The 14,905-nt window shown below is 33.2% G+C and overlaps 1 protein-coding gene across 45 annotated transcripts in view; it reads left to right on the top strand.

Moving 5' to 3' along the window:
• Window positions 1–14,905, top strand: part of RIMS2 (regulating synaptic membrane exocytosis 2) — a 730,833-nt gene that overhangs the window by 284,470 nt on the left and 431,458 nt on the right. For 8 of the 45 annotated variants that reach the window (XM_039464773.2, XM_039464783.2, XM_003938604.4 and 5 more), the window contains exon 1: window positions 7,441–12,162. The exons of the other annotated variants lie outside the window; for them this stretch is intronic. In XM_039464773.2, the coding sequence (XP_039320707.1) occupies window positions 12,041–12,162 (122 nt within the window). In that variant the 5' untranslated portion in view covers window positions 7,441–12,040. Of the gene's footprint in view, window positions 1–7,440; window positions 12,163–14,905 lie in introns of those variants that run through there. 45 annotated transcript variants of the gene reach the window in all.

The raw sequence follows: 14,905 nt of genomic DNA on the forward strand, positions 1-14,905 counted from the left end.
GACTTGATTTTTGCCCTTGCAATATTTCTATTTTCTACTTAAACATGTTTGAATCTATGTTTTAGTGTTTTATTCTCTCAGAAAACATAAAGCTTAAGAGTTATGTTTATCTTCAAGGCTTGAAGTCTTGGTCTTTTAGTCTGTATTTTTACATCACCTTTGGATTTTAAATGCTAAGGGCACTTAAAAACTATAACACTAACTTACATTTTAAATAAGAGTTCCATAAGAAGTTGCTGAATGATAGAGATAGAATAGTACCATGTAAGGATCACTAGACTACGAGTCATAAGATCTGGGTACTAGTTCAAACTAGTAACCTTTTTAGAACAACGATTTAGACCAAAAAGATGAAACAAGGCGTCTCATGTCTTTTCTGTAGAAGAACGAGGTTTAGGTACTGTTCTAAATGTGATAGGATGCTATTGTATGGTTTAAATATGGAAGGAGCATTATTTTATTTGTGTGTGTGTGTGGACAGTCTTTGGTGGAAATGGTTTGTAGGGGACAAGATTAATGCACAGAAAAGTTAGGAGATTATTGAAGTCATCCATTAGAGAGGTGTTGGTAGATTGAACTAGAATTTTAGTAGTGAGATGGAAAATGTTAATGGATTTGTGTTCCATTTTGAAGATAGAGCTGATAGAACCTACTGATGGATTGGATTTGTGTGATGGAGTGTGGAAAAAAAAGGTATCAAGGATAATTCATAAATAAATCATGGTGTTCTAAGACAGAAAAAAACTGGGGAGGAACAGGTTTGGGTGAAGAAATCAGGAATTCTTTTTGGAAGTGTTATGTTTGAGATGCTCATTTGACTTCTGTTTGGGGATTCCAAATTGACAGATGGTTAAATGAGTCTGGAGTTTTAGGAGAATATAAGGGCAAAGATATCCAGAAAATATTTAAAGCCATGGGAACTAAGTCACCAGGAAGGAGGAGCTGTAAATAAAAAGAGCAGAAAGGGTTCACAACATAGCCACAAGGCCTTGGACATTCCACACATTTAAAGATCTAAGAGGGGAATAAGAGCCAACAAAAGACACTAAGAAAAAATTACTGCTGAGAAAGAAAATCAGAGGAATGTGTTTCAGGAATGAAGAGTAAAAATGGTTTAAAAGTCATGGATAGCATAGCATTTGTGTCAAATTCTATAAAAAAAAGTCATGGCAAGAAAGGAAGAGAGAAGTATCTGTTTAGTTTGATAACATGGAAGTAATTGGTAAGAACAATCTCAATAGAACATTCGAGCTAGAAACTTGATTAGTATAGATTTAAAAGAGGATGTGAATTGAAAACGTGGCCATAGCAACTAAAGACAACTTCTTCAAGAAATTTTGCTGTGAAGAGGAGCAAAAAAAAAAAATGCAATAGTACCTGGAAGGGAATATAGGGTCAAGGGAAGTTCTGTTAAGATAGGAAATATAGTAATATAGTAATTATAGTAATAAAAACACTGATAATTTGATTCACACATAAAATTAATATTATTTGTTATAATTACAAGTATAATTATAATATAATAAGTATAATAGGGACTTGTAAAATAGACTAAAGAGTAAATAAACTAGGTATTTTATAGAGGAGCTGGTAAGAAAAACGGTAAGCTATATGGAAAATTGATAGAATAGATCTTGTTTATATTATATTTTCCTTTCTTTTATGTTTTCAAATTTGGTGCTTAAACACCTTTACTTTTAAGTAGCTAGGATCTCTGATTAATCCTGATCTCTGTCCACATCAAAGGGTCAGACAAATTATATTTTTTAAGTTGATAAGCTTAGATTGAAATACATTTAGATTTCATCAGTTCATTTGGATCAGATTTTCTGTTTTGGCTGAACAAAGACTAAAAATTTTATTTGCTTACCTTTCACCAAATGAGGAAAGACAGATGATGGAAGAAGCTAAGAAGATGTCTATTCTGGATTAAGTGATTTCAGGCCAAAAGAGCTATTTTCCAGAGTGTTGTTTTGAAGCACAGGATAACAAACAGCAATTCTTCAGTTTCCAGATGACAGAATATATAACACAGAGTTGATCATAATGTTTTTCCTAAAATACTGTGTTTTATATAGTCTTCCAGGCTACTACATTCTCTCTCGACTTTCTTCTTACCTCTGTGGCTACTCCTTCTTTGTTTCCTTTACTGGCTTTTCCTTGTTTACCTGATGAGTTAATGTGGAACTTAGCTTCTTGATACTCTGTCTTAAACCTCTTATTTGCCTTTTTTTCTTTTAAATTTTATCTGAGTGATCTCATCTACTTGCTTGGTTGGAATCATTACTAACACTCTGATGCTTCCTGAAGTTATATATTCAGTTGAGATCTTTCTTCTAAACTGCAGAGTGATATATTTCATTGCTTACTTCTCTTTTTAGCTGTTTTACATGCACCTCAAATTAAACAATTCATCATCTTCCCCATCTCCCTCATCATTCTCTGTCTCAGCAAATTTTAAGGCTATCTACTAGGTTACTTAAGAGAGAAATCTGAGAGTTACTTTTTACTCCTATCTTGACTGTGACCAGTGACTAAGTCCTGTTGATTCAACATCCATCTTTTTAGACTATTCTTTTTCTCTATCTTATTATGATCACTTTAACCCAGACCAACTAAAATCTTGCCTGGACTATTACATTAGTTTTCTAACTGATCTCTCTCTGCATCCACATATAGCGAGATAATATTTTGGTGTATTATGGTTATGTTTCTCCTATCTGTTTCTTGTTAACTCCTGAATCTTCTCCATTGTGACTGCTAGGACTTGATGTATCTATTACCTCAAAAATGGTTGTTAGAGCAAAACACATATTCATGGACTGATTAAGTATCAGAATCTCAGCAGTTTTTCATGCCCTGTAGGATGTGGCTACTGTTTCTTCTCCAGCTATTTGATTTCTCCCTGAATTGGCCTCTTGTGGTTCTTTGATTATGCCATAATCAGTGTCATTTCTTGATTTTCATACATCTTTGTCATTCCAGATATGGAATACTCCTTTGTCCCACTTTTCGCTTGGCCATTGTGTGTCATTCCATGTTTCTCATCTTGAATCTATTTTTTTTTAGGAAAACTTCTTATGAACTTCTGAACTCTAACTCTATTTCAAGGCAACCTATTATTACAAGTTTTCTTAACATTTCTAATCTGAATTCTCAATAACACGTATAATTTCTTGTCTATCTTCCCTGCTATACAACAGATAAAAACTCCTATGAGGGCTAGATGGTGTCCTCCCTACTTCTCCTTCCTTTTCTGTTTTTCTCCCTCCCTCCTCCCTCTACTCATTTTTCTTTCTTTCCTGTGAGCTCTTTAGTACTTAGAAAAGTACCTATGATACTTTAGTCAATACTTAAATACTTGTTGAATGCATAAGTAAATTTTGAACTGTGATTTATTCTCTCAATACCTGCATAAAACACAGTATGTTGAATTACTGTAAACTTGTAGTTTGCCACCTTTGGCTGAGGACTGGAATTCAAACTGAGGGCACCATCAAGTGGGGAGGCTTCATCCTCAAGTGGATTTCTAATCAGCACATATTACCGGTGAGAGGATGTGAGTAGACTTAGAGGACTGTGGAGGCATATTTGATATGCCTGGGTACTTGCACATGTATAGGAGATCATTTAGCAGGACACTGATGTCCTGCTAAATAGAGGTAGGGTAAAAATTCCAGGGAAATTTGAGATATTAGTCTTGGTGTAATCTCTTTTGTAACTAAAGCACGATGGAGCAGAAGGCATTTGGGATTCAGCATACAATTTTGAAGGAACTTTTAAAGTCAGATAATCTTAGCTTCTGCATAAATCAGTCTTCCTTTACACAAATCCCTTATGTCCTCTTCTTGAATACAGTAAAGGGCAGCAAGGTAGAACCTAACAGCAATTGCTTGAGCCTTTGTCACGGGGCGAATTCTAACCAGTTCACCCTTCAGTAGCTCTCCAAAGACTTCTGCCCATATTGGTATAGAAAAAAATGTTCCCATTGAAATCACCATTAATATTGCTTCTAAGTTGATCCTCCTTAGAGGCAATTATATTAATTCTAGTGGCCTCCTGGGCTATGCTGATAGACAAGGAAGGTGGGCAGTGGAAAATGAAAAAGAAAGAAGGGAGAAGGTAGGCAATGGAAAAGACTCAGCCAAATACCTTCAAACTCACTGTTTCCTATTTACACTCAGTCAGTAGCAAGCAGCATATTTAATTGAATGTATTATATAGCTGGCAGTGACAATATATTCTAGTTTATGAGAAGTGTTCTATCATGTACAAGTTCTAGTGGAAACAAAGTACTTTAAACTTTATTGTTGTACCTTTATTGAACCTAATGATGTCCTTTAAAATTTTTTTATTGTAAATATTTAAGGTCTACAACATGATGTTTTGATATACATGTAGATACTGAAAAGGTTACTATAGTCAAGCAAATTAACATATCCTGATATTCTTAAAGCTTCTAAGGTACTTTTTTTCTGACAGCCAATGTCAAAGTGAAACAAATATTTATATTTATAGAATAGGAAGCCTTCGGGAGAAAAGACCCTTTGCCCCCTTTTTTCATAGTGTAATGAGTAGAGAGAGGCATTACATGAAAAAAGGGAATTATGAATGGGCACTCTTGGAGGCCAATATTATTGCCTAATATTTCAATTATTCATATGTTTTGCTGAAACATTTATAATTGTGCCAATGATTATTTCTAATATCTTATATAATAACAATGTGTAATCAATATTTATTTTTTGAGGAATCTTGGTGCACTTGGAAGTTACTGCATAGCAGAGGTGACTTGTAGAGGCAGTTTGCAAGCTTAGGTGTGAGTCTTTGAAATCCCAGGGCTATAAACATTTCTTATGTTGTGGCTCTTGATGAGTGTAACTGTTGGAGATGGAGCTGAAGCTTATTCATATTGATATGGCTCCCTGAAATTGTAATGTTGCTTTCAGTGGTTCTCTTGATAGTTACCAAGGAAACATATTCTTGGAACTAGCAGTCCTAACTCTAAAAGGATTTTCCAAATTGTTTTTTCAGGGATCTTAGTTTTCTTTCTTCTAATTGGTAGAATCTCTAGGTGTCACTTTGGACATTCTCATTGTGGTGTTTAAATTTAGGTTTGTTGCTCTATAACTAACTCTTGCATTCAACAAGATAGATATTTGTACTGTTGCCAGCTTTTATTTTTATTAAATTAAATTAATTTATTTATTTATTTTTGAGTTGGAATCTCGCTTTGTCACCCAGGCTAGAGTGCAGTGGCAAGATCTTGGCTCACTACAACCTCTGTCTCCTGGGTTCAAGTGAATCTCCTGCCTCAGCCTCCCAAGTAGCTGAGATTACAGGTGCCTGCCTCACCACACCCGGCTAATTTTTTATATTTTTAGTAGAGATGGGGTTTCACCATCCTGGCTAGGCTGGTCTTGAACTCCTGGCCTCAGGTGATCCATGCGCCTTGGCCTTCCAGAGTGCTAGGATTACAGGTGTAGGCCACTAAGCCTACTTTTGAGAATAATGCCACTCAAACCAAAGCACAATAGGATTAGCCCTTATACTGCTGGTCTACAAAGAAGAGTGAAAGAAATGACAATTATAGTGGGGTTTCACACATTTGTGGTGACTTTCACCAAGCTTTCCCTTTGTTTTTTGAATTAGATGGCAGAACCTGTTGTGTTATTAGCCTGTTCTGCAGCAATGGTCAGAATTAGGGTTAGATACAGGGTTCACTTCCTAAGAAATGCTATAAAATGTTTATGTACATTAGAAAATATTTTTTTTTTCAAATGGGCATGAACAGTGTTTTTGCAACTTATGAAAACTTATGTAACAATTTTGAACTGTTTTCTGATTTTTATCTGAAATGTGAGTAGAAATGTACTAGTCATCTTTAGATATGCAGTGTGGTTATTTAGGCCTGGGCTGTTTTTTCTTTCTTCCATTCCTGAATGTACTGTATGGTTCTTCCTAAGTTGAAGCATAGGCCAATTTTTGTTTTTGAGATGGAGTCTCGCTCTTGTTGCCCAGACTTGAGTGCAATGGCACTGTGTGATCTCAGCACACATCTCTGCCTCTTGGGTTCAAGTGATTCTCCTGCCTAAGCCTCCTGAGTAGCTGGGATTACAGGCCTGCACCACTACACCTGGCTAATTTTTGTATTTTTAGTAGAGACAGGGGTTTACCATGTTGGCCAGGCTGGTCTCGAACTCCTGACATCAGGTGATCCGCCTGCCTTACCTCCCAAAGTGCTGTGGTTACAGTGTGAGCGACTGTGTCTGGCCCAAATTACCTTTTTTGAATGCCTTCTTCTTCCTCCTTTTGTCAGGAATTCCATCATCTGCCTTTTATTTCTTTGCTTATGTGTTATCCCTGAGGTGAATTGTTCTATGATCCGTTCCTCAGGGAAATACAGAATACTTCACGACAGAGTACTTTAATTTCCAAAATATATGAATATACTATTTTCAAAATGTTTATTCTCTGGACTATCTTTCTTACAACTCCTAGATTTTTATCAGTCAGATGCTTCAAGTAGTCAGTGGAACAAGAATAATGCAATGGAAGAGATAATGCAGTTATTTCAATTATATAGATAGGACTACAGATATAAATTTTAAGAAAAGGAAAAATTCCTTTAGCATTTCAGATATTTTTGTTATGGATTATACATATTGTATATCATATGATTCTAATGATTTATTAGCTGTGTTTAGTTATATGCTTATTTTTATGTATGGAATATTTTAATAAAAATACTGTGGTACTCTTAAAAATTAAAACTAAACCCAGCCTGTAAAATCTAAGTATGTCATGAATTACCATGGCTTATTAGGCAAGAGGCTTGTATTGTTATTAATTTAGAAGAACATAAGTTTCCAATTTGATTCTTTCATTTAATTTTTGAGTTTGTGTTGATTTTCTTAAGATATTTAGCTCAGCCACTAGGCATTTGTAAACCAAGATTCTTAAATAATTTTAAGAATTTACACTTCCAATATTTTTGAGGATAATGTAAAGAAATTAGTGCTGTTTTGGTTTCTCTTATCATTTGAATGTTTCATAGTACTAATTAAACAATTTGAGTTATTACAGAATTTTAGGAACTTCTTGTTTAAGAGGGAAAACCCAGGCACAGTGGTGGCTCACCCCTGGAATTCTAGCACTTTGGAAGGCTGACAAGGGAGGATTGATTGAGGCCAGGAGTTCAAGACTAGTCTGGGCAACATGGTGAGACCCCTATCTCTACAAAAAAACCAAAAATTATTCAGGCATCGTGGTTCATACCGATAGTTCTAGCGACATGGGAGGCTGAAGCAAGAGGATCACTTGAATGCAGGAGTTCAGTGTTATATTCAGGTGTCAGACCAAGACTCTGTCTCCAAATATATATATATATATATATATATATATATATATATATATATATATGTATATATATGCACACACACATATATATGGAGAGACAGAGAGAAGGAGAGAAACTATCGCTAATGATACAACTAATCACATGAAAGCTAATAATCTACTATTTTATTTACTTGAGGATTGCTAAGGAAAAGTTCATGGGCTAACATCATAAATAATATGTGAGGGTTAATGATTGCATTGTAAGTATAGAGTTCTCCATTGTTTGTAAATTAAATTTTGAACTTTACTTGTGGCTAGTTTATCAAAAAGTATAAATGAAAAACAATTTGTGATGTTCTTACTCAGATATAATCAATATTATCATTTTGGTTTATATTGTGCTAGTGTTCTCTCAGATTTTGAACATTTAAAAACCTTCTGAGTTATACTACTAAATGTTTCTCAAAATGTTGTACCAATGTACACTCCTACCAATAAACATGGTATGAGACTGTGCATTTTTTTAATCCTCTGGTCAATATTTTGCTAATTTAATAGGCAAATACATTATCTTATTATTTTTATTTGCATTCTTTTGATTACTTTTAGGTGGAATTTTTTCAAGTGTTGATTAGTTTTTTTAGATATCTTCTTTGCTTCCAAAAGTTTCTTAACACATCTTCTGTTAGAACTCTTGTTATCACTCACATTTCCAGTGAAAGACTAAATATTCTAATAAACATACACAGATAAACTAGTTGCCATAATCTATACCATTTGTAAGAGTTAACATCTCTCTGCTGGACTCAATGTAAATGTGGAACTGATCTTGCTTGGAAGTCATTTTAAGTTTATCTAATTTTTCTGGAAAAGGATAATCATAAGCCCTACTTCCTATCAGCACCAACAGAAGGATCGTGACATGGGCAAAGAAAATGTAAATATTTGTCAAATGAATAAGTATGATAATTAAAAGATACCTGAACATAATTGTTAGAATTCAGGTACCAATAATTTGATTCCTTAAATGGTTCACAGTGAGTTTACTTCCAAACACTGTATACTTTATAAAATGCATTTGTACATATGAGATTTTAATACAATAATTTCCATATGAGGTGATATAGCTTATTTTACATTTGAAAAAACCATAGCTCAGGTATATAACATAAATATGCTGAGGTAATATAGCTAGTTTGGGTTGGAGTCAGTACTTAAAACCAGGCTGCCTGATGCCAAGTACCATGTTCTTTCTGTTCTCACAGAAGTCTCCAATATTTATGTTACATGTTAACCTTGCACTATGTTGACAATTTAAAACAAATATTATCTATAAACATTCTTTATAATATTTGGGATATCATAACAAATTACAAAGTCAATTCAAAGCACAATGTTTTTGATTGCAAATATTGGTTACTCTTATATTTATGACCATTACAAGATGACGTGGCAAGCTAAAACTAAACAAGCAAACACATTTTAAAAACCCTGTCAAACCTGTTTGAAGCCCTGAGGTGGTTTCCTATCCTGTCTATGTATGTGATTGAGAAGTAACTTTCTGATAACGTGTAGGCATCCATTTATTCAACAAATGTTTAATGAATCGCCTACTCTGTACTAGGCACTATGCCAGATGAATGAGACAAGAATGCAGGACTTAACCTCATGAATTGAGGGTGAAAGATATTGAACATTTTTTTCAAGTAAATATATAGTCCCATGTATATCAAATACTCTGAAGAATAAGCACAGGGTACACAGGGTACAATGAGAATGCGTAATAGGGGACCTAATTTAGGTCAGAGAAAGTATTTCTTAAGGAGGGACATTTGAGCCCTTAAGGATGAGTAGAAATAGGTTAAAGGGTGGTAATGGAGAGGGAAGGTGGAGAAATCATTTCTGGGATACTGAGGGAACTAGACGAAAGCTGCTCAGTAGTATGAGTGTTGTACAGTGAGAGTTGGAAAAATAAGTCTCTGAGGAAGGCAGTTGATACATTGTTGACTCTTTCAAAGGAGTCATTGTTAAGTCTCATTCTACTGTTTCCATTGCTTAAACCATTTTGATGCTTTTTTAATGACTCAGTCTTCATGTCAAATTTTGAATTATAAAAGAAACATTTTTAACAACAAATATTGTTTTTCAGTATAATCACCTTCTTAATACACTTGTTTCTAAAAGGCCTCTGATTATATATAAAAATTAAATCTAACCAAAAGGGGAAAATTTACATTTTTTCCCATCACAGATAGTATGAGCTGTGAAATTGACTTAAAAATAAGAATTTTTTAAATGTTTGTTTACACTTGTAGAAATTGACCTTTCATGGATGTGAAAAATCAACTTATAATCAGAAACTTAAAAATGAAAGCACATCAGGTTGCTTCTGCTTAAGGTAAATGGAAGAAATCCATTTAAAGTTACTTGTGAGTTAAAACATTTGAGATATTTGCACCAACTAAAATACCCTTCATTAGGCCACTGGCAGGTAGTTTTTCTATTCATCTATTGAAATTGGCCTTTTTACAATAGGTGGGCATTTGTGTGTCTGTGCATGTGCACGTTTGCACTTACTTAAAAAACAGAATAAGGAAGGAGCATAGAACATGGAGTCCAAAGCAAAGACTTTCATTCAAAATATTTTTTCTATTTTTTATAAATTATGTGATGTTTAATTCAATAAAGCCTCAGGCCAGGTGCAGTGGCTCACACCTGTAGTCCCAGCGCTTTGGAAGGCCAAGGCGGGTGGATCACTTGAAGTCAGGAGTTTGTGACCACCCTGAGCAACAGGCTGAAACCCTGTCTCTACTAAAATTACAAAATTAGCCAGGCAAGGTGGCACACTCCTGTAATCCCAGCTACTCAGGAGGCTGAGACAGAATTGCTTGAACCTGGGAGGAGGATGTTGCAGTGAGCTGGGAGATCGCACCACTGCACTCCAGCCTGGGTGACAATGAGTGAGACTCTGTCTCCCCAAAAAAATTAATTAATTAATTAAAAGATAAATAAAGCCTCCGTTTCTTTTCATCCACAAAATGACAGTGGCATTAGCACATACAATCTTTTCTGGATATTAAAAAATAAATTTAAAAGTACTTTATAAACTGAAAATACTTTATGATTTTTGTGTATGTGTGTGTGTTTGACAGATAGATTGGTGTGCACCTATAAAAATCTGAAATTCTAATATTAGTGAAATAATAAAATAACTAAAATGACAAAATGGGGGCACTGTTAGTTGAGAAGAAACCCATAATTTAACATCTTATTTAAAAAATCATTTAAAAATTTACATTATTACATGTGTAATTTGTGTTGTTCTTTTGTGACATGATTATGCCAAAAATGAATTCACAGCTTTAAACACTTAGTATATTTAAATGCCTGTTTATTGACAGTGTGTGGAATGGGATAAAGAGGCAAAGAATTGAGGTAAAAAGGGCCAAAAGGACTGGATCTATTAAAGAAATGTCAAAGGTTAGGAGCAATTAAAGCTCAATAAAAATACTAAGCATCTCTGTAAGTGAGTTGATATTTAAAATTTGGCTTACACACTAATTTTAGAGATCTGTTATAGAAAGATGGATGCACTTGGTTATAGAATAACCTAAATGTTTACATGAAGCAGAATTATTCACTGAGAATCGATGGTGATGGGGTGGTTTTCCAAGACTATAGGAACTTTCAGGAAACATTCTCTTCTACATAATGCTATGATCACCATTATTGAAATAAATTAGTAACAGTTGATAAAGCATCTCTGGACTTGACTCTGCGGTTTCCTGCCCTCCCCGCCAGATTTGGAGGGAAGTTTTAATTTAATGTGTGCTATTTAGGTGAATTTTAATTGGTAAGATATAGTTTTTTTCTAAAATTACATGAATAACTATATAGTCACTATGTATAGCCTTTAGAAGACTGATTGAACATTATCCACTTTTCTTTAAAAATAAACAAATGGATAAATTTTAAAATTAAATAAGAAATTAAAACACCTAAGAACATGTTTTTCAAATGTACTTCTCTTAGAAGCATGGCATTATAAATGCAGACGATAAAAGCTCTATTGTCTGTCATATTTTTATTGCTTCATGACATCAAAAGGATATACCACGTATTTTTAGAGTGTTCTTGTCCTTTGCAGCAGCTTGCACGTTGAAGAGATATACTCTGTTGCTGGAGTTATTTGTTTTTCAGGAAAAGAGAAAAGGGTTAGGGAAATGCATAATTTCTCTTACTGTCACCCAGTAGTAGCATTGAGAAGATACCTTGTCCCCATTTTATTACTTCTGATATTTTATTGCTGGCAGCCAGATGTGTTAAAACTCCTGACGACAGCATCTATTCATTGCGTGTTTTTAATAGGCTTAGAGAAATATGAGTAGAGTACATGAAAGCAGCTCAGCTTCACACTTCAGCTGGGAATGCCCAAAAAGCTTACTGCTGTTTAGAATTCTTGCTACAGTCAGGAGAAAGCCGAAAGCTGCACGGGTACTGAATCTTCTACGACTGAATTAGAAGAATAATGACTGTACAATTAACTATCAACCTCTGTTCATTTAAGCACAGTTTTTACAGAGCTCAGGAGAAATATGGAACTTGATTGGCATGTTTTTGTTTGATGGTGTCAGCAAATAGATGACTTTAAAGACAGGTGGTAGGGAAAAATAAGAGAAGGGGAAAAAAAAGAAAGAAAATGCAATTTGAGACATTGCGCCAGGTCTGCAATTCTGTTTTATCTCATTTTCATGGGGTTTTTTCATCCCCACCAAATATCTTACAAAATGAGCTTTTTGGACAAACACTGAACAATGCAAGGTGAGTAGAGCTAAACTATATTTTCTTTTAATATTGTTATTTTCAGAATAATCTTATATGCCTGTAAAAAATTGTTTTCTATTGAAGTATTAGTATAATAAAGGTGTTGTCTTTTTACCATAAATATAAAATTTTATGTAGCATTCTTAATTTGATTTTAAGAAGGAAAATAAGCTTACTTCAAAGCAGAGAAAGCATCTTAAATTTAACTACCTTGACCTCTGAAACATAATACAGATATTAGGCTGTTTCATTATTTTGTTTTCTAAATGTATAAAATGACTAACTTAAAAATGCCTGATAGATGTTTTCTTTGTGTTCATGGCAGTGATTACATTGCATATATATGGATGGGGCTATATAATCATATGTGATTTGTTTGAAAACATGAATTAAGCAATTGTGCATGCTCCTGTAAAACATGTGGAGATGTTTTCTAGGTTTAAGACATTTATGTAGGGTAGCTCAATAATCACTTTTAAATAAGCTATATTGTGGAACTGCTAATAATGCTTTTCATTAGGTCGGCTAATTTGACAGGATTCTTTGTTATAAATTCCTACTGCTTTTTCAACCTGATCATTTTTCTGTGGTGAAGGTTGTTAAATTATGAACATATGTTTCAGATGGTTTCTCTAGCTTACACTAAAAGATATTCTATTAAAGAATGCTTTTAAAATGCAGTTTTATTGTCCAGCCCAGTTTTTTGCTCATTTAAGTTGTTCAGCTTTTGAGAATTTTTCATGTTACATATCTAGTATAAAAAAGATTCCGTGTTAACTAAATATATGTGGAGAAGATTGAGAAAGAAATTCTGTGAACATGGCAATGCACTGAAACCTTCTGGAAACTGACGGAACTAATAGTGCATAAAATATTGAATGGCTTTGCTCGTCTCTTCTTTTTAGTATCTCTGAACAATGTGAGGCAACCTATTTTGGAGATTAAAAAATACCTGTTATACAATATGTATCTTAATTTAGAAAATGAAGAGAAGGCTGTTAAAATTTGTTGGCATTTAAAGTGTTTACTGATGATAAATATATTTATAACCTTTGCTTTGAATATGGGATAACATATCTATTTCTTATAAAATTCAACATTCTTTCCTCAATGCAGTTCTATTTGATAAGCTAATTGGATTTTGTTCATATTTTATCTTGAGACTAATTAAAAACATTATAACACTATATGAAATGTTAGGATATTCTAAATTGGATATCTATATTTTAAGATGCTGTTTTCTTTTTTAAAATAATGCATCACTTTAGTGTTTATAGTTTATGATAAAATATGTATTTTATGTTATATTTAATTAAAAAGGCAAGTGTGGATTTCTAAAAATTTCCATGACCTGAAGCTACCAGAGTTTTAAGATTTGTATTCATTCTTTATAAACCTTTTTCTTCTTTTAGTTCCATCTCTTTTTTTTAATGCTAAGAATTTGTGTGTAAATGTATTAATATTAGGGTTTAGGTATACATACACTGTAAAAATTATGCTAGTAACAGCATAGTAAGGAATTGGTTTTAAATTATAATTCATTAAAAAATCTGAAAATAACTATTTTTTGAGGGAATTGTGTGCATCCCTATCACTGTGTACTTTCTTTGGCTTCAAGTTTCTTTTATTGTTGGCATACCAAATAATTTCAGTGAGAGCCTATTAAGCTCTCATTAAAATCTGGACTTTTATGCTGCTGCAATTAAATATTAGATTATGAAGTTTTTAATGCTTCTATAAGACCAATATTGTTTAATTTATATTATTTTTATCTAAAATTATCCCAAGCTACTAATTAATCAATAAAGAATTTATCTTGCTTTAGGGGAAAAAAATCTCTGCCTTTATATGTTCTTATTAGTCTTTAAAAATCATGTGACCTTATATCACAAATATATCGATGTATCTTCATAAATAATGAGCTAGTTGATTTACTTTTAAGTTAAATCCAGAAGTTCTGCAAATAATTATTGTTTTAGAAGTATGAAGAGTTAAAAATTAGCCTAGGAATTTTATGCTTCACATATTTTAATTTTTTTATTTTCTTCTGATCACTTTAGATACAAGGGTCTTTTAAATCTTTTATTCTGCTTTGATTCTTTTAAATAATATAAATGCCTAGGTATTAACATTTTAGTTAACACTGAAGTGGAAAGTAAAGATAAAAACTAAAAAATTATTCTTGAAGAAAAAATCATGGAAGAAGAATGGCCTGAGTATGTCATCAAAATACATCATAAACAATAATTTAAACTTTTTTTTTGAATAATGGACCTTTCACTTAGACATTGATGGTCTTCTAAGCATCAATTTAAGCATCAATTATATACCTATCACCTCTGGAAAGAACAGTTTTGGTTGTCAGTACATGAATAATAATCATTTAATTGTTTGGACTAGTTAATATGGAATGTTCAGTAATTGTATTGTGTCATTAACTGTGATATTTAAATTGATAAAAAATAGCCATCAGTTTGGACATTTAGATATTTTATTCTCAATTGCTTTCTAGTAGAGATTGCTAGAATAGTTCTATGCATCACTTGTAGACAATGTATTATTAAAAGGGGACCCTTTCAAGTAGTTTTTAAACTAAGAGTTTTTTTGGTAGCTAATCTTATCCCCAAATCTGCAGCTCAACTTTCATTAGGATTTTAGATAGTGGGGCAGTTGACTGCTATGTCATACTAGCAATAAAACGTTAAAGGAAAATCTTCCATAATAACTGCTCCAGAAACAT

The sequence above is a fragment of the Saimiri boliviensis genome, chromosome 15, assembly GCF_048565385.1.
Source record: "Saimiri boliviensis isolate mSaiBol1 chromosome 15, mSaiBol1.pri, whole genome shotgun sequence".
Taxonomy (NCBI): Eukaryota; Metazoa; Chordata; class Mammalia; order Primates; family Cebidae; genus Saimiri; species Saimiri boliviensis.